General features: G+C 45.2%; 1 protein-coding gene across 2 annotated transcripts in view; it reads right to left on the reverse strand.

Annotated features, from left to right (window-relative positions):
- The window catches only part of phf24 (PHD finger protein 24), a 155,455-nt gene that overhangs the window by 44,586 nt on the left and 88,706 nt on the right, over positions 1 to 22,163 (reverse strand). For both annotated transcript variants that reach the window (XM_031901705.1, NM_001079022.1), the window contains 1 exon segment: positions 2,247 to 2,432. In XM_031901705.1, the coding sequence (XP_031757565.1) occupies positions 2,247 to 2,432 (186 nt within the window).

The following is a 22,163-nucleotide window of genomic DNA, read 5'->3' on the forward strand; positions in this document are numbered from 1 at the left end:
CAGTAACACATTGGGAGGTGCCCCAGTAACACATTGGAGGTGCCCCAGTAACACATTGGGAGGTGCCCCAGTAACACGTTGGGAGGTGCCCCAGTAACACGTTGGGAGGTGCCCCAGTAACACATTGGGAGGTGCCCCAGTAACACGTTGGGAGGTGCCCCAGTAACACGTTGGGAGGTGCCCCAGTAACACGTTGGGAGGTGCCCCAGTAACACATTGGGAGGTGCCCCAGTAACACATTGGGAGGTGCCCCAGTAACACATTGGGAGGTGCCCCAGTAACACATTGGGAGGTGCCCCAGTAACACATTGGGAGGTGCCCCAGTAACACATTGGGAGGTGCCCCAGTAACACATTGGGAGGTGCCCCAGGTCTGCCTGACTCCATTGCAATCTTTGAAGTTTTAAGGAAACAACTATAATAACAAAAAACCAACGCACCATATAAGCCCATCTATAAAAATCCCATTGTCCCTTTAGAAACCGAAGCAGCTGAAAAGCTTTGAGTCATATCATAATTCCATATAATCTGATTTCCATCCAGACAGGAACGGGGAGAGGTCATTGTGATCCAATTAGAGAGAAGCATCGAAGGGCAGCGAAACAAAATGGCAGAAAGATAAGTGACCCCACTGTTCCCTATCCCTTCCCGACCCCTAATAGATTTCCTTCCTATCTCGGCCTCTGCCCACGTTGGCGTAGGATGAGCGCTTTCGAATGAAACTCCCAGGGTGCCCTGTGGCCCTTTACGGCACATTCTCTCCTTGGGAAATGCATTGGGAATAGATAAAAATAGGCAGAATGTCTTTTCTGGAGAACATTACAGTCTGTGCGAGGATCTCTAATGATCCCGTAACAATGACGGCAAGACTTGCTTTATTCCTTTCTCTGTTCCGAGTACTAATTCCCCCAGTCGTTCCTTTCATTCCTACATTCCCCCCCCCCCCCCCCCGAGGATATTTTGCTCTTTGGCTCCGCTAAGGTTTTATCTACAGAACCAGGCACAGCACATAGTGTTCTCAGCCGCTGGCTCTTATATTATTTAATATGTGATATAAAGAGTGATGAGGAGACACCCCGGCCGTATTCCCATCATAGAGACCTCGCTACACTGCCATGATATTTGATATTGTAATAATAAAGATGTGCAACCCCCGGATAGGGTCCCCTCTAGCAAAACCACCAGCCGGGGCAGAACAGTAAGGGATGATGTAGAGGAAGTGACCATCTACCCTTTATCATTTCTCTTCCTGCCAATCTACATTGCCACCAATGCCCAACAGAGTTTGCTATGGTTCTTTGGTTCTGTAGAAGGAACATATAAACAGTCAGGAATATTGGTGGCTACGAGTTTGTAATTACTTTCCATCTTAAATATATGTAATCGTTAAGAATGGGAGGTGTTATCATTAAAGTGTGCATATCACTGTAAGCCTACTGATACCATGGGGCCTATGTGGAGACACATTGGATAAAGACCACATCAGTGTGTCAATGTGTTCTTTAACCAATGGGATTTTTCAACCCACCCAGCCAATTCTCAGCCAGTAGGCCTGCTCATACCATGGGCCTATGTGGAGGCCATTGGACGAAGACTGCATCAATGCGTCAAAGTGTTCTTTAACCAATGGGATTTTCCAACCTGCCCATACAGTTATTAGCCAGTAGGTCTGATCATAATACGAGTCTATATGGAGACCTGTTGGACGAAGACCACTTCAATGTGCAGGATTTTCTGATCTGACCAGTCAATTCTCAACCAGTAGGTCTGCTCATACCGTGGAGGCTCATACCTATGTGGAGGCTCGTTGGATGAAGACCACATCAATGCGCCAATGTGTTCTTTAACTAATGGGATTTTCTGACCTGCCCAGCCAGTTTTCAGCCAGTAGGTCTGCTCATACCATGGGCCTATGTGGAGACTCATTGGACAATGACTGCATCAGTGTGTAAATGTGTTACCAACGGGATTTTCCAATCTGCCTAGCCAATTTTTAGCCAGTAGGTCTGCTCATACCATGGGGCCTAAGTGGGACCGTTGGATGAAGACCACATCAATGCGCCAATGTGTTCTTTAACCAATGGGATTTTCTATTTACCAATGGGATTTTCCAACCTACCCATCCAATTTTCAGCCAGATATCGGTCAGGCAGGATCAGTCAGTGGGCCCCATGCACGGGCCCATAAACTGCTAGAGGGACCAAGTCAGCTGCTTCTATCAGCCCTAGCCCTTTATCTTTTACTTACACAATAGTAACAGCTCCAGCCGGTCTCTGTGTGTGCCATTTCCGTCACCTCCAGGGTGTTATCATTACGTAAATACCCCATCCGACGTAGGCAGCCATCGTGAAATACCCTGGAGCAGATTCGGCACGGATACAGACTCTCTGCTGTCCACACCTCACAGATCTCACACATTTCATCATTGGGGATCTGCAAATAAAAAGGGGAAAGTATTTAATACAGTAGGTGCCTAATGTATAGGGATAGAGACCAGAGAGAGGTTACTGGGCACCACTACAAATCCAATTTATTGTCCCAAAACATTGGTAAATTGACCTATTCTATCAAGATATATTGAAATTGCCCTGTAGTTAGGGCCTCACTGGACCCTCTACACTCTTCCTCTGTAGTTACACCCCTGTCCAGAGATGCTACTGGGCCCCCCAACAAATTATTGTCCCAAAACAGTGATTAGTTGACCTATTCTATCAAGATATATTGAAATTGCCCTCTAGTTAGGGCCTCACTGGACCCTCTACACTCCTGGGCCCACTGTGACCACAGGGTCTGCTTGCTCTGTAGTTACACCCCTGTCCAGAGATGCTACTGGGCCCCCAACAAATTATTGCCGCAAAACATTGATTAGTTGACCTATTCTATCAAGATATATTGAAATTGCCCTCTAATTAGGGCCTCACTGGACCCTCTACACTCTTCCTCTGTAGTTACACCCCTGTCCAGAGATGCTACTGGGCCCCAACAAATTATTGCCCCAAAGCATTGGTTAGTTGACCTATTCTATCAAGATATATTGAAATTGCCCTCTAGTTAGGGCCTCACAGGACCCTCTACACTCTTGGGCCCACCTGCTACTGCAGGGTCTGCTTCCTCTGTAGTTACACCCCTGTCCAGAGATGCTACTGGGCCCCCAACAAATAATTGCCCCAAAACATTAGTAAGTTGACCTTTTCTATCAAGTTTCAGGTTTAATAATCTGCCCGAATAACCATGTCTGTTAGTAAATCCCCGTTCCTTTATTTCATTGCTCTCCGGCGGGCAGCGTAGAACCAAGTTTTTCTCATTCCGAGTCGGGCATAAGGGGGCCCCTCCCAGAGAGGAGATATTAATGCCCTGCCTTGGGCCGACTTTGGTAATTGAATAGTATTTACTTTAGGCATCGAGTCCAAGCACCTAAATGGAATATTGAGCTTCCGCATAGAGTTATAAATGGCCGGGGTATTGATTCCTCCGATTTCGCGGAGGAAAGTGCAGCATATGGATCGGATATCTCGTGTCTGGGGGCTGCGGCGGAATTTAAATGTAACAAACAAAAGCTGCAACGATTTCCATGTTCCTTCAAAGAAGCGCGAGGCACGGAGCTAAAAGCCTCTTGGGATTGGCTGAGGGTTAGACACAGCTAGCGTTGGGTTCCTGGGGAGGATACATAGGCTTCAGCTTCCAGAGACTTCATGGTGCTTTCATGGCTGTCAGGCTGCACTACAAACTGTCTCTTATATCCAGCCAGCTGTCTCTTTCTCTCTTTGGGCTGGGGCCCTGCAGTCACAGAGTATCGGATACTGGTGGGGACTTATCCATTCTCTAGTGGGGATAATGGTGCATTCCAGGCCCCATAGATGTCCCTGTTGATGAAGTATCAACCTCATCATCATTCTCTCAGCCAGCCAGTAGCCTCCTGGGCAGAAACAGAACTAAGTGCCACACCCACCGTTTGGCAGGCCACTCCCACTTGTAAATTACAAATGTTAAGTAGGTTTTTAATTATCTGCCTTCTTTTTTGCAGCTTTCAGAAAGGGGTCACTGACCCCGGCAGTCAAAACCTATAGCTCTGTGAGGCTCCAGTTTTATTGTTATTGGTACTTGTTATACCTATTGTTTCTGTTTAGCTCCTCTCATTTTCATATATCAGTCTCTCATTGGTTACTAAGGTAATTTGGATCCTAGCAACAAGATAGCTGCTGAAACTCCAAACTCGAGAGCTGCTGAACAAAAAGTGAAATAACTAAAAAAAGCTACAAATAATAAAAAAATGAAGACCATTTGAAAATTGTCTCAGAATATCGCTCTCTACATCCTACTAAAGGTTAACTACCCCTTTAAGCAGTGGATGTCCCAATCAAAGTTGTTGGGTGCATGAAGTTTAGCCAGTCAAGGCGATGGGGTGCATTACATAAGGGTACTCATTGGCTATCCAATCAAAATATAGGATCAGTTGTCATTGGTTGCAAGGCCTACTGTAGTCAGTCAGGTCAAATTTTTATATAATATATATATATTTTATACACATATTCCAGGACCAATATATAATAATACAGTGCCAATTCCATGTATAATACCCCAGAACCCACAGCGGGATAAATACAGTGCCAATTCCATGTATAATACCCCAGAACCCACAGCAGATAAAAACAGTGCCAATTCCATGTATAATACCCCAGAACCACACAGATAAATACAGTGCCAATTCCATGTATAATACCCCAGAACCCACAGCAGGATAAATACAGTGCCAATTCCATGTATAATACCAGAACCCACAGCAGGATAAATACAGTGCCAATTCCATGTATAATACCCCAGAACCCACAGCAGATAAATACAGTGCCAATTCCATGTATATACCCCCAGAACCCACAGCAGGATAAATACAGTGCCAATTCCATGTATAATACCCCAGAACCCACAGTGGGCATAAAACAGTGCCAATCCATGTATAATACCCCAGAAACCACCGCAGATAAATACAGGTGCCAATTCCCATGTTATAATATCCCCAGAACCCACAGCAGGATAACTCAGTGCCATTCCATGTATATACCCCAGAACCCACCAGCCAGGATAAATACAGTGCCAATTCCATGTATAATACCCCAGAACCCACAGCAGGATAAATACAGTGCCAATTCCATGTATAATACCCCAGAACCCACAGCAGGATAAATACAGTGCCAATTCCATGTATAATACCCCAGAACCACAGCAGGATAAATACAGTGCCAATTCCATGTATAATACCCCAGAACCCACAGCAGGATAAATACAGTGCCAATTCCATGTATAATACCCCAGAACCCACAGCAGGATAAATACAGTGCCAATTCCATGTATAATACCCAGAACCCACAGCAGAAAAATAAATACAGTGCCAATTCCATGTATAATACCCCAGAACCCACAGCAGGATAAATACAGTGCCAATTCCATGTATAATACCCCAGAACCCACAGCAGGATAAATACAGTGCCAATTCCATGTATAATACCCCAGAACCCACAGCAGGATAAATACAGTGCCAATTCCATGTATAATACCCCAGAACCCACAGCAATAAATACAGTGCCAATTCCATGTATAATACCCCAGAACCCACAGCAGGATAAATACAGTGCCAATTCCATGTATAATACCCCAGAACCCACAGCGGGATAAATACAGTGCCAATTCCATGTATAATACCCCAGAACCACAGCAGGATAAATACAGTGCCAATTCCATGGTATAATACCCCAGAAACCCACAGCAGGATAAATACAGTGGCCAATTCCATGTATAATACCCCAGAACCCACAGCAGGATAAATACAGTGCCAAATTCCATGTATAATACCCCAGAACCCACAGCAGGATAAATACAGTGGCCAATTCCATGTATAATACCCCAGAACCCACAGCAGGATAAATACAGTGCCAATTCCATGTATAATACCCCAGAACCCACAGCAGGATAAATTACAGTGCCAATTCCATGTATAATACCCAGAACCCACAGCGGATAAATACAGTGCCAATTCCATGTATAATACCCCAGAACCCACAGCAGATAAATACAGTGCCAATTCCATGTATAATACCCCAGAACCCACAGCAGGATAAATACAGTGCCAATTCCATGTATAATACCCCAGAACCCACAGCAGGATAAATACAGTGCCAATTCCATGTATAATACCCCAGAACCCACAGCAGGATAAATACAGTGCCAATTCCATGTATAATACCCCAGAACCCACAGCAGGATAAATACAGTGCCAATTCCATGTATAATACCCCAGAACCCACAGCAGGATAAATACAGTGCCAATTCCATGTATAATACCCCAGAACCCACAGCAGGATAAATACAGTGCCAATTCCATGTATAATACCCCAGAACCCACAGCAGGATAATACAGTGCCAATTCCATGTATAATACCCCAGAACCCACATACAGTGCCAATTCCATGTATAATACCCCAGAACCCACAGCAGGATAAATACAGTGCCAATTCCATGTATAATACCCCAGAACCCACAGCAGGATAAATACAGTGCCAATTCCATGTATAATACCCCAGAACCCACAGCAGGATAAATACAGTGCCAATTCCATGTATAATACCCCAGAACCCACAGCAGGATAAATACAGTGCCAATTCCATGTATAATACCCCAGAACCCACAGCAGATAAATACAGTGCCAATTCCATGTATAATACCCCAGAACCCACAGCAGGATAAATACAGTGCCAATTCCATGTATAATACCCCAGAACCCACAGCAGGATAAATACAGTGCCAATTCCATGTATAATACCCCAGAACCCACAGCAGGATAAATACAGTGCCAATTCCATGTATAATACCCCAGAACCCACAGCGGGATAAATACAGTGCCAATTCCATGTATAATACCCAGAACCCACAGCGGGATAAATACAGTGCCAATTCCATGTATAATACCCCAGAACCCACAGCAGATAAATACAGTGCCAATTCCATGTATAATACCCCAAACCCACAGCAGGATAGATACAGTGCCAATTCCATGTATAATACCCCAGAACCCACAGCAGGATAAATACAGTGCCAATTCCATGTATAATACCCCAGAACCCACAGCAGGATAAATACAGTGCCAATTCCATGTATAATACCCCAGAACCCACAGCAGGATAAAATACAGTGCCAATTCCATGTATAATACCCCAGACCCACAGCAGGATAGATACAGTGCCAATTCCATGTATAATACCCCAGAACCCACAGCAGGATAGATACAGTGCCAATTCCATGTATAATACCCCGAACCCACAGCAGGATAATACAGTGCCAATTCCATGTATAATACCCCAGAACCCACAGCAGGATAAATACAGTGCCAATTCCATGTATAATACCCCAGAACCCACAGCGGGATAAATACAGTGCCAATTCCCATGTATAATACCCAGAACCCACAGCAGATAAATACAGTGCCAATCCATGTATAATACCCCAAACCCACAGCAGGATAGATACAGTGCCAATTCCATGTATAATACCCCAGAACCCACAGCAGGATAAATTACAGTGCCAATTCCATGTATAGATACCCCAGAACCCACAGCAGGATAAATACAGTGCCAATTCCATGTATAATACCCCAGAACCCACAGCAGGATAATACAGTGCCAATTCCATGTATAATACCCCTGAACCACAGCAGATAAATACAGTGCCAATTCCATGTATAATACCCCAGAACCCACAGCAGGATAAATACAGTGCCAATTCCATGTATAATACCCCAGAACCCACAGCAGGATAAATACAGTGCCAATTCCATGTATAATACCCCAGAACCCACAGCAGGATAAATACAGTGCCAATCCATGTATAATACCCCAGAACCCACAGCGGGATAAATACAGTGCCAATTCCATGTATAATACCCCAGAACCCACAGCAGATAAATACAGTGCCAATTCCATGTATAATACCCCAAACCCACAGCAGGATAGATACAGTGCCAATTCCATGTATAATACCCCAGAACCCACAGCAGGATAAATACAGTGCCAATTCCATGTATAATACCCCAGAACCCACAGCAGGATAAATACAGTGCCAATTCCATGTATAATACCCCAGAACCCACAGCAGGATAATACAGTGCCAATTCCATGTATAATACCCCAGAACCCACAGCAGGATAGATACAGTGCCAATTCCATGTATAATACCCCAGAACCCACAGCAGGATAGATACAGTGCCAATTCCATGTATAATACCCCAGAACCCACAGCGGGATAAATACAGTGCCAATTCCATGTATAATACCCCAGAACCCACAGCAGGATAGATACAGAGCCAATTCCATGTATAATACCCCAGAACCCACAGCAGATAAATACAGTGCCAATTCCATGTATAATACCCCAGAACCCACAGCAGGATAAATACAGTGCCAATTCCATGTATAATACCCCAGAACCCACAGCAGGATAAATACAGTGCCAATTCCATGTATAATACCCCAGAACCCACAGCGGGATAAATACAGTGCCAATTCCATGTATAATACCCAGAACCCACAGCAGATAAATACAGTGCCAATTCCATGTATAATACCCCAAAACCCACAGCAGGATAGATACAGTGCCAATTCCATGTATAATACCCCAGAACCCACAGCAGGATAAATACAGTGCCAATTCCATGTATAATACCCCAGAACCCACAGCAGGATAAATACAGTGCCAATTCCATGTATAATACCCCAGAACCCACAGCAGGATAAATACAGTGCCAATTCCATGTATAATACCCCAGAACCCACAGCAGATAAATACAGTGCCAATTCCATGTATAATATCCCCAGAACCACAGCAGGATAAATACAGTGCCAATTCCATGTATAATACCCAGAACCCACAGCAGATAAATACAGTGCCAATTCCATGTATAATACCCCAGAACCCACAGCGGGATAAATACAGTGCCAATTCCATGCCCCAGAACCCACAGCAGATAAATACAGTGCCAATTCCATGTATAATACGAACCCACAGCAGATAAATACAGTGCCAATTCCATGTATACCCAGAACCCACAGCAGGATAAATACAGTGCCAATTCCATGTATAATACCCCAGAACCCACAGCAGATAGATACAGTGCCAATTCCATGTATAATACCCCAGAACCCACAGCAGGATAGATACAGTGCCAATTCCATGTATAATACCCCCAGAACCCACAGCGGGATAAATACAGTGCCAATTCCATGTATAATACCCCAGAACCCACAGCAGGATAGATACAGAGCCAATTCCATGTATAATACCCAGAACCCACAGCAGATAAATACAGTGCCAAATTCCATGTATAATACCCCAGAACCCACAGCAGGATAAATACAGTGCCAATTCCATGTATAATACCCCAAGAACCCCACAGCAGGATAAATACAGTGCCAATTCCATGTATAATACCCCAGAACCCACAGCAGGATAAATAACAGTGCAATTCCCATGTATAATACCCCAGAACCCACAGCAGGATAAATACAGTGCCAATTCCATGTATAATACCCCAGAACCCACAGCAGGATAAATACAGTGCCAATTCCATGTATAATACCCCAGAACCCACAGCAGGATAAATACAGTGCCAATTCCATGTATAATACCCCAGAACCCACAACAGGATAAATACAGTGCCAATTCCATGTATAATACCCCAGAACCCACAGCAGGATAAATACAGTGCCAATTCCATGTATAATACCCCAGAACCCACAGCAGGATAAATACAGTTCCAATTCCATGTATAATACCCCAGAACCCACAGCAGATAAATACAGTGCCAATTCCATGTATAATACCCCAGAACCCACAGCAGATAAATACAGTGCCAATTCCATGTATAATACCCCAGAACCCACAGCAGGATAAATACAGTGCCAGTTCCAAATATAGTATATGCTATAGTTATTCCACCAATTAGAATAACGGTTTTGCTGTTATAGAAAATATTTAATTCAAAACTTATTGCAGATAAAGATTAAGAAAATAGGTTTACAAATGATTAATTGCAGTTCAACTTCACAACAATTGCAGCCAACAAGCAATTTTCCCTATGGGCTCAACAGAACCAGCGCCGGTATTGTGCAGCTTTAAAATGGATGAACTGCTGAGTGAAGGTGACGGGCGACATCTAATCAGCTCTATGAATATGAAACGTATGAAAGGTCACACAAACCCATTATATGCTCATTCTTTGCAATTGGTCTTCATTTTTTATATTAACAGTTAGCAATTGGTCTTTTTTTTTAATTGGCCGTTTTTTATAGTTGCTGCAATATGTAGATCTTTATTAAGCAGCTCTCCAGTGTGGAATTTCAACATCTATCTGGTTGCTAGGGTCCAATTTACCCTAGCAATCAGACAGAGGTGTAAATGAGAGACTGGAAGATGAACAGGAGAGAAAAGAAATAATAATAATAATAATAAAATGATCACCTCCCGGAGCAATAACTTCGCTTCGAGTGTCAGTGATCCCCTTTTAAAGCTGAAAAAGGCAGAAGAAAAAGGCAAATAATTCAAAAACTATAAGAATTGAAGATCATTTGAAAAAGTTGATGAGAAAATGATATTTTATAACATACTAAGGTCTGATTTATTAATGCACTGATCACAAGGGGCATTGCGCCACACTCGGCACCTTTGTACCCGTTACTCTCTGGCACCCCCTAACCTGCATGGCTGAATGATGGGCACATTGGGGAGCGGATAGGGAGGAAGATGGGGGGGCTTGGGCGCCTCTGGATTCTCTCACTTTGTCCCTCATCATGAATACAGCACTGCTGAACAAAGGCAGGGATACAGGGTCGGACTGGGCCGGTGGGGCCCACTGGGTTTTTTTGCCCAGACCAGTTCCCCATTGGGTGCTCCCCCTGGGCTTCCGCTCTCTCGTCCCCTACGCACCAAAGGTAAATTTAATTTACGCACACTCAGGGGAAGGAAGGGGGGTGCAGGTGGGTGGGGACCCTGCCAGAGGTGTGGGGGCCACAGCGGGGTGCCTGGGGCGGCAGTCCCGGTGGGCCCTGCAACCCCGAGTCTGACCATGCAGAGCTATTATTACGGGGGTGCAGACCTTTGTGGTGCAGTTTGGAGTTTGGATCTGCATCTGCAGGCACTCAGGGTGACAAGTGTGGAAAACATGGCTACTTGTGCAGCGGTGGAACTTGGTTGTGCTGGGCCCCCCTGCAGAAAAATCCTTTGATAGGGCCTGGCGTGACCAATCCCTCCTCCCCTGCCCCCCCCCTCCTGACGTGAATATGCCTGTATATTTAAGATAGGAAAGGGGCCAGGGACTAAGCTGGGTCGGACTGGGCTGCTGGGACTCCGGGAAAGATCCCAGTAGGCCCTGGCTCTAGTGGGCCCCAGTGGCCCAGACCCGACTCTTGCTGGCGCTCCCTCTGCCCAACAGCATACCTCCCAACATACCCCCCAAATTTTTTTGCCCACGCCCCCTTTTGTGGTCACGCCCCAATTACCACACCCCATTTTAAAAAAAATACCCCTTTTATATAGATCAAATGGCGGGAGCAGACGAAAATGTGCTATACCCTCATACTGAACGACCTAAGGAAAACAATACAGCAACTCCTACATATAAATACAAATATAGAGAGAAGGCAGTCAGTTATAAGTGAGTTCTAACTATGTACCAGTTTTTCCCCCAATACACAGTGCCCCAATACACAGTAGCCCGCCCCATACACAGTAGCCCGCCCCATACACAGTAGCCCGCCCCATACACAGTAGCCCCCCCATACACAGTAGCCCCCAATACACAGTACCCCCATACACAGTACCATCCAATACACAGTAGCCCCCAATACACAGTAGTCTCCCATACACAGTACCCCCATACACAGTGCCCCCTATACACAGTGTCCCCCATAGACAGTTCCCCTATACACAGTACCCCCATACACAGTGCCCCCATACACAGTGCCCCCTATACACAGTAGCCCCCTATACACAGTGTCCCCCTATACACAGTAGCCCCCAATACACAGTGCCCCTATACACAGTAGCCCCCAATACACAGTGCCCCTATACACAGTAGCCCCCAATACACAGTGCCCCTATACACAGTAGCTCCCAATACACAGTGCCCCCATACACAGTACCATCCAATACACAGTGCCCCTATACACAGTAGCCCCCAATACACAGTGCCCCTATACACAGTAGCTCCCAATACACAGTACCCCCATACACAGTACCATCCAATACACAGTAGCCCCCAATACACAGTAGCCCCCAATACACAGTACCCCCATACACAGTACCATCCAATACACAGTAGCCCCCAATACACAGTAGTCCTCCCATACACAGTACCCCCATACACAGTGCCCCCTATACACAGTGTCCCCCATAGACAGTTCCCCCTATACACAGTACCCCCCATACACAGTGCCCCCATACACAGTGCCCCCTATACACAGTAGCCCCTATACACAGTGTCCCCCTATACACAGTAGCCCCCAATACAACAGTGCCCCTATACACAGTAGCCCCCAATACACAGTGCCCCTATACACAGTAGCCCCCAATACACAGTGCCCCTATACACAGTAGCTCCCAATACACAGTGCCCCTATACACAGTAGCCCCCAATACACAGTGCCCCTATACACAGTAGCCCCCAATACACAGTGCCCCAATACACAGTAGCCCCCCAATACACAGTACCTCCATACACAGTACCATCCAATACACAGTAGTCCCCAATACACAGTAGCCCCCAATACACAGTGTCCCCCTATACACAGTAGCCCCCAATACACAGTAGCCCCCAATACACAGTAGCCCCCCAATACACAGTGCCCCACAGTGTCCCCCTATCACAGTGCCCCCCAGCACAGTAGCCCCCTAGCACAGTAGCCCCCTAGCACAGTAGCCCCCTAGCACAGTAGCCCCCTAGCACAGTACCTCCCATAGGCGCTCCGCCTTCGTTATGCCTCTCCTTGCGCTGCGCGACAGGCCCTTTTATAAGGTTGCGCCCCGTGCGTAATGACGTCACACCCACAGGCGCAACCTTATAAAAGGGCCTGTCGCGCAGCGCAAGGAGAGGCATAACGAAGCAGCCGACGAAGCGTGAACATCCGGCACAGCAAGCGCATCCCGCTGTGCCGGATAGTTCCATGAATGTTCCGCAATGCGGGACATTCATGGAACTATCTGGGACAGCGGGATGCGCCATAAAAAGCGGGACTGTCCCGCGAAAAGCGGGACAGTTGGGGGGTATGCAACAGTTCCTCCCCTGACGTGTTAAACTTATGTGCAATCAGGGGAGGACATTGGGTGGGGAACCCTGCGGGGGCTTAGGGGGGTCCCTGTGGGGGGGAACGGTGTGGGGATAGGGGACGCGGCCTGCAGGGACCCTGTGACAGGAGCCCCGGTGGGCCCTGCACCCCCCAGTCCGACCCTGGGACTAAGGTACAGTAAATCCCATGGTTGGGGCCCCCCTGCTGCCTGGGCCCCGTGACCACAGGTTCTGCTGTATATATTTTCTGCTCTTTGCACCCTTGCCCCCCTGCCTGATATATGACCCCATGAGCATGAGTTGTGCAGATAGAACAGCAATGTGTTGGTTCTGACTCAGTACTGCAATAGGGGAGTCAATGCAGTAATACAAGGGTCTGATAATAAATATATAACCATGTGAGAGCCGCAGGTAAGCGCAGAACTATAACGCTCTGAAGGGCAACTGTCTGGCTAAGTGGGGCAGTTACAGAGACACGACAGCCCCCCCCTCATTTGATAAGGTCACCGTCAATGGACCTGACACAAAAACGGTTTCTTTTTTGCCCTTGATATTTTAGTTACCCTTTAATTCCATCTTGATATCTATATTAGTGATGTGTCCTGTGTTTAATAATTCATTGACGTGAGATTCTCATTTGCTGGAAAGGTCGCTGTGACACTTCCTTTTATCAAACAGAAGAAAAGCGTCAGTTGCGCCAATCAGCGCCGTGACCCGCCGGAGCCCAAACCTTCCAGCTCAAACCTCTTGTGCCAATAATGTCCCCTGGGGGCTAATTAATCCAAATCACTGAGTGCTCTCAGTACTGTGTGGGGCCTGATTATACAGCCTGGGTTACCCTGCTCCAGGTAACAGCTTAACCAGCGGCCATTAGGTGTTCTGACAAGTTATGGGCCAACTTCTTTGTTTCCTGGGAATGAATGCACACTGTTATACATCATTCATACAGGTGGTTTTAAAGGAGAAGTAAAGCCGAACTAAAGAAGTAGGGCAGAAATGTTGCACATTATCTTTCGGGCTTCTGTACCAGCCCGGGGCAACCGCAGCCCTTTATCAGGGAAGATCTGTGCCCCCAAAGATGCCCCCAGTAGCCCCCATCTTCTTCTTGAATAATGAGCCCTGTAGCATCAGCCTATATGACAGGACAGACGTATTTTCATTTATGGAACTGGCACTGTATTTATCCTGCTGTGGGTTCTGGGGTATTATACATGGAATTGGCACTGTATTTATCCTGCTATGGGTTCTGGGGTATTATACATGGAATTGGCGCTGTATTTATCCTGCTGTGGGTTCTGGGGTATTATACATGGAATTGGCACTGTATTTATCCCGCTGTGGGTTCTAGGGGTATTATACATGGAATTGGCACTGTATTTATCCTGCTGTGGGTTCTGGGGTATTATACATGGAATTGGCACTGTATTTATCCCGCTGTGGGTTCTGGGGTATTATACATGGAATTGGCACTGTATTTATCCCGCTGTGGGTTCTGGGGTATTATACATGGAATTGGCACTGTATTTATCCTGCTGTGGGTTCTGGGGTATTATACATGGAATTGGCACTGTATTTATCTGCTGTGGGTTCTGGGGTATTATACATGGAATTGGCACTGTATTTATCCTGCTGTGGGTTCTGGGGTATTATACATGGAATTGGCACTGTATTTATCTGCTGTGGGTTCTGGGGTATTATACATGGAATTGGCACTGTATTTATCCTGCTGTGGGTTCTGGGGTATTATACATGGAATTGGCACTGTATTTATCCCGCTGTGGGTTCTAGGGGTATTATACATGGAATTGGCACTGTATTTATCCCGCTGTGGGTTCTGGGGTATTATACATGGAATTGGCACTGTATTTATCCCGCTGTGGGTTCTGGGGTATTATACATGGAATTGGCACTGTATTTATCCTGCTGTGGGTTCTGGGGTATTATACATGGAATTGGTACTGTATTTATCTGCTGTGGGTTCTGGGGTATTATACATGGAATTGGCACTGTATTTATCCTGCTGTGGGTTCTGGGGTATTATACATGGAATTGGCACTGTATTTATCTGCTGTGGGTTCTGGGGTATTATACATGGAATTGGCACTGTATTTATCCTGCTGTGGGTTCTGGGGTATTATACATGGAATTGGCACTGTATTTATCCTGCTGTGGGTTCTGGGGTATTATACATGGAATTGGCACTGTATTTATCTGCTGTGGGTTCTGGGTATTATACATGGAATTGGCACTGTATTTATCCTGCTATAGGTTCTAGGGTATTATACATGGAATTGGTACTGTATTTATCCCGCTGTGGGTTTCTGGGGTATTATACATGGAATTGGCACTGTATTTATCCCGCTGTGGGTTTCTGGGGTATTATACATGGAATTGGCCCTGTATTTATCCCGCTGTGGGTTCTGGGGTATTATACATGGAATTGGTACTGTATTTATCCCGCTGTGGGTTCTGGGGTATTATACATGGAATTGGCACTGTATTTATCCTGCTGTGGGTTCTGGGGTATTATACATGGAATTGGCCCTGTATTTATCCCGCTGTGGGTTCTGGGGTATTATACATGGAATTGGCACTGTATTCATCCCACTGTGGGTTCTGGGGTATTATACATGGAATTGGCACTGTATTTATCCTGCTGTGGGTTCTGGGTATTATACATGGAATTGGCACTGTATTTATCCTGCTGTGGGTTCTGGGTATTATACATGGAATTGGCACTGTATTTATCCTGCTGTGGGTTCTGGGGTATTATACATGGAATAGGCACTGTATTTATCCTGCTGTGTGTTCTGGGGTATTATACATGGAATTGGCACTGTATTTATCCTGCTGTGGGTTCTGGGGTATCATACATGGAATTGGCACTGTATTTATCCTGCTGTGGGTTCTGGGGTATTATACATGGAATTGGCACTGTATTTATCCTGCTGTGGGTTCTGGGGTATTATACATGGAATGGGCACTGTATTTATCCCGCTGTGGGTTCTGGGGTATTATACATGGAATGGGCACTGTATTTATCCTGCTGTGGGTTCTGGGGTATTATACATGGAATTGGCACTGTATTTATCCTGCTGTGGGTTCTGGGGTATTATACATGGAATGGGCACTGTATTTATCCCGCTGTGGGTTCTGGGGTATTATACGTGGAATTGGCACTGTATTTATCCCGCTGTGGGTTCTGGGGTATTATACATGGAATTGGCACTGTATTTATCCCGCTGTTTGTTCTGGGTATTATACATGGAATTGGCACTGTATTTATCCCGCTGTGGGTTCTGGGGTATTATACATGGAATTGGCCCTGTATTTATCCTGCTGTGTGTTCTGGGTATTATACATGGAATTGGCACTGTATTTTATCCTGCTGTGGGTTCTGGGGTATTATATATGGAATTGGCACTGTATTTATCCTGCTGTGTGTTCTGGGGTATTATACATGGAATTGGCCTGTATTTATCCTGCTGTGGGTTCTGGGGTATTATACATGGAATTGGCCCTGTAATTATCCTGCTGTGGGTTCTGGGTATTATACATGGAATTGGCACTGTATTTATCCTGCTGTGGGTTCTGGGTATTATACATGGAATTGGCACTGTATTTATCCTGCTGTGGGTTCTGGGGTATTATACATGGAATTGGCACTGTAATTTATCCTGCTGTGGGTTTCTGGGTAATTATACATGGAATTGGCACTGTATTTATCCTGCTGTGGTGTTCTGGGGTATTATATATGGAATTGGCACTGTATTTATCCTGCTGTGTGTTCTGGGGTATTATACATGGAATTGGCCGCACTGTATTTATCCTGCTGTGGGTTCTGGGGTATTATACATGGAATTGGCACTGTATTTATCCTGCTGTGTGTTCTGGGGTATTATATATGGAATTGGCACTGTATTTATCCTGCTGTGTGTTCTGGGGTATTATACATGGAATTGGCCCTGTATTTATCCTGCTGTGGGTTCTGGGTATTATACATGGAATTGGCCCTGTATTTATCCTGCTGTGGGTTCTGGGGTATTATACATGGAATTGGCACTGTATTTATCCTGCTGTGGGTTCTGGGGTATTATACATGGAATTGGCACTGTATTTATCCTGCTGTGGGTTCTGGGGTATTATACATGGAATTGGCACTGTATTTATCCTGCTGTGGGTTCTGGGGTATATACATGGAATTGGCACTGTATTTATCCCGCTGTGGGTTCTGGGTATTATACATGGAATTGGCACTGTATTTATCCTGCTGTGTGTTCTGGGGTATTATACATAGAATTGTCTGTATTTATCCCGCTGTGGGTTCTGGGGTATTATACATGGAATTGGCAACTGTATTTATCCCGCTGTGGGTTCTGGGGTATTATACATGGAATTGGCACTGTATTTATCCTGCTGTGGGTTCTGGGGTATTATACATGGAATTGGCACTGTATTTATCCCGCTGTGGGTTCTGGGTATTATACATGGAATTGGCACTGTATTTATCCTGCTGTGTGTTCTGGGGTATTATAACATGGAATTGGCACTGTATTTATCCTGCTGTGGGTTCTGGGTATTAAACATGGAATTGGCACTGTATTTATCCTGCTGTGGGTTCTGGGGTATTATACATGGAATTGGCACTGTATTTATCCTGCTGTGGGTTCTGGGGTATTATACATGGAATGGGCACTGTATTTATCCTGCTGTGGGTTCTGGGGTATTATACATGGAATTGGCACTGTATTTATCCTGCTGTGGGGTTCTGGGGTATTATACATGGAATGGGCACTGTATTTATCCTGCTGTGGGTTCTGGGGTATTATACATGGAATTGGCACTGTATTTATCCCGCTGTGGGTTCTGGGTATTATACATGGAAATTGGCACTGTATTTATCCCGCTGTGGTTCTGGGTATTATACATGAATTGGCACTGTATTTATCCCGCTGTGGGTTCTGGGGTATTATACAATGGAATTGGCACTGTATTTATCCCGCTGTGGGTTCTGGGGTATTATACATGGAATTGGCACTGTATTTATCCTGCTGTGGGTTCTGGGGTATTATACATGGAATTGGCACTGTATTATCCTGCTGTGGGTCTGGGGCATTATACATGGAACTGGCACTGTATTTATCCTGCTGTGGGTTCTGGGGCATTATACATGGAATTGGCACTGTATTTATCTGCTGTGGGTTCTGGGGTATTATACATGGAATGGGCACTGTATTTATCCCGCTGTGGGTTCTGGGGTATTATACATGGAATGGGCACTGTATTATCCCGCTGTGGGTTCTGGGGTATTATACATGGAATTGGCACTGTATTTATCCCGCTGTGGGTTCTGGGGTATTATACGTGGAATTGGCACTGTATTTATCCTGCTGTGGGTTCTGGGGTATTATACGTGGAATTGGCACTGTATTTATCCCGCTGTGGGTTCTGGGGTATTAATACATGGAATTGGCACTGTATTTATCCCGCTGTGGGTTCTGGGGGTATTATACATGGAATTGGCACTGTATTTATCCCGCTGTTTGTTCTGGGGTATTATACATGGAATTGGCACTGTATTTATCCCGCTGTGGGTTCTGGGGTATTATACATGGAATTGGCACTGTATTTATCCCGCTGTTTGTTCTGGGGTATTATACATGGAATTGGCACTGTATTTATCCCGCTGTGGGTTCTGGGGTAATTATACATGGAATTGCCCTGTATTTATCCCGCTGTGTCTTCTGGGGTATTATACATGGAATTGGCACTGTATTTATCCCGCTGTGTGTTCTGGGTATTATACATTGAATTGGCCCTGTATTTATCCTGCTGTGGGTTCTGGGGTATTATACATGGAATTGGCACTGTATTTATCCTGCTGTGGGTTCTGGGGTATTATACATGGAATTGGCACTGTATTTATCCTGCTGTGTGTTCTGGGTATTATCATGGAATTGGCCCTGTATTTATCCTGCTGTGGGTTCTGGGTATTATACATGGAATTGGGCACTGTATTTATCCTGCTGTGGGTTCTGGGTATTATACATGGAATTGGCACTGTATTTATCCCGCTGTGGGTTCTAGGGGTATTATAACATGGAATTGGCACTGTATTTATCCTGCTGTGGGTTCTGGGGTATTATAATGGAATTGGCACTGTATTTATCCCGCTGTGGGTTCTGGGGTATTATACATGGAATTGGCACTGTATTTATCCCGCTGTGGGTTCTGGGGTATTATACATGGAATTGGGCACTGTATTTATCCTGCTGTGGGTTCTGGGGTATTATACATGGAATTGGTACTGTATTTAATCTGCTGTGGGTTCTGGGGTATTATACATGGAATTGGCACTGTATTTATCCTGCTGTGGGTTCTGGGGTATTATACATGGAATTGGCACTGTATTTATCTGCTGTGGGTTCTGGGGTATTATACATGGAATTGGCACTGTATTTATCCTGCTGTGGGTTCTGGGGTATTATACATGGAATTGGCACTGTATTTATCCCGCTGTGGGTTCTAGGGGTATTATACATGGAATTGGCACTGTATTTATCCCGCTGTGGGTTTCTGGGGTATTATACATGGAATTGGCACTGTATTTATCCCGCTGGTTGGGGTTTCCTGGGTGGGTATTATACATGGAATTGGCACTGTATTTATCCTGCTGTGGGTTCTGGGGTATTATACATGGAATTGGCACTGTATTTATCTGCTGTGGGTTCTGGGGTATTATACATGGAATTGGCACTGTATTTATCCTGCTGTGGGTTCTGGGGTATTATACATGGAATTGGCACTGTATTTATCTGCTGTGGGTTCTGGGGTATTATACATGGAATTGGCACTGTATTTATCCTGCTGTGGGTTCTGGGTATTATACATGGAATTGGCACTGTATTTATCCTGCTGTGGGTTCTGGGGTATTATACATGGAATTGGCACTGTATTTATCCGCTGTGGGTTCTGGGGTATTATACATGGAATTGGCACTGTATTTATCCGCTGTGGGTTCTGGGGTATTATACATGGAATTGGCCCTGTATTTATCCTGCTGTGGGTTCTGGGGTATTATACATGGAATTGGTACTGTATTTATCCCGCTGTGGGTTCTGGGGTATTATACATGGAATTGGCACTGTATTTATCCTGCTGTGGGTTCTGGGGTATTATACATGGAATTGGCACTGTATTTATCCGCTGTGGGTTCTGGGTATTATACATGGAATTGGCACTGTATTTATCCTGCTGTGGGTTCTGGGGTATTATACATGGAATTGGCACTGTATTTATCCTGCTGTGGGTTCTGGGGTATTATACATGGAATTGGCACTGTATTTATCCTCCTGTGGGTTCGTGGGTATTATCGATGGAAATTGACTGTATTTATCCTGCTGTGGGGTTCTGGGTATTATACATGGAATAGGCACTGTAATTTATCCCTGCTGTGTGTTTCTGGGGTATTATACATGGAATTGGCACTGTATTTATCCTGCTGTGGGTTCTGGGTATCATACATGGAATTGGCACTGTATTTATTCCTGCTGTGGGTTTCCTGGGGTATTATACATGGAAATTGCCACTGTATTTATCCTGCTGTGGTTTTGGGGTATTATACATGGAATGGGCACATGTATTTATCCCGGCTGTTGGGGTTCTGGGGTATTATACATGGAATGGGCACTGGTATTTATCCTGCTGTGGGTTCTGGGGTATTTATACATGGAATTGGCACTGTATTTATGCCTGCCTGTGGGTTCTGGGGTATTATACATGGAATGGGCACTGTATTTATCCCGCTGTGGTTCTGGGTATTATACGTGGAATTGGCAGCTGTATTTATCCCGCTGTGGGGTTCTGGGGTATTATACATGGAATTGGCACTGTATTATCCCGCTGTTGGTTCTGGGGTATTATACATGGAATTGGCACTGTATTTATCCCGCTGTGGGTTCTGGGGTATTATACATGGAATTGGCCTGTATTTATCCTGCTGTGTGTTCTGGGGTATTATACATGGAATTGGCACTGTATTTATCCTGCTGTGGTTCTGGGGTATTATATATGGAATTGGCACTGTATTTATCCTGCTGTGTGTTCTGGGGTATTATACATGGAATTGGCCCTGTATTTATCCTGCTGTGGGTTCTGGGGTATTATACATGGAATTGGCCCTGTATTTATCCTGCTGTGGGTTCTGGGGTATTATACATGGAATTGGCACTGTATTTATCCTGCTGTGGGTTCTGGGGTATTATACATGGAATTGGCACTGTATTTATCCTGCTGTGGGTTCTGGGGTATTATACATGGAATTGGCACTGTATTTATCCTGCTGTGGGTTCTGGGTATTATACATGGAATTGGCACTGTAATTTATCCCGCTGTGGGTTCTGGGGTATTATACATGGAATTGGCACTGTATTTATCCCGCTGTGTGTTCTGGGGTATTATACATAGAATTGTCTCTGTATTTATCCCGCTGTGGGTTCTGGGGTATTATACATGGAATTGGCACTGTATTTATCCCGCTGTGGGTTCTGGGGTATTATACATGGAATTGGCACTGTATTTATCCTGCTGTGGGTTCTGGGGTATTATACATGGAATTGGCACTGTATTTATCCCGCTGTGGGTTCTGGGGTATTATACATGGAATTGGCACTGTATTTATCCTGCTGTGTGTTCTGGGGTATTATACATGGAATTGGCACTGTATTTATCCTGCTGTGGGTTCTGGGGTATTAAACATGGAATTGGCACTGTATTTATCCTGCTGTGGGTTCTGGGGTATTATACATGGAATTGGCACTGTATTATCCTGCTGTGGGTTC

This window comes from Xenopus tropicalis, chromosome 1 (genome assembly GCF_000004195.4).
Source record: "Xenopus tropicalis strain Nigerian chromosome 1, UCB_Xtro_10.0, whole genome shotgun sequence".
NCBI classification, from domain to species: Eukaryota; Metazoa; Chordata; class Amphibia; order Anura; family Pipidae; genus Xenopus; species Xenopus tropicalis.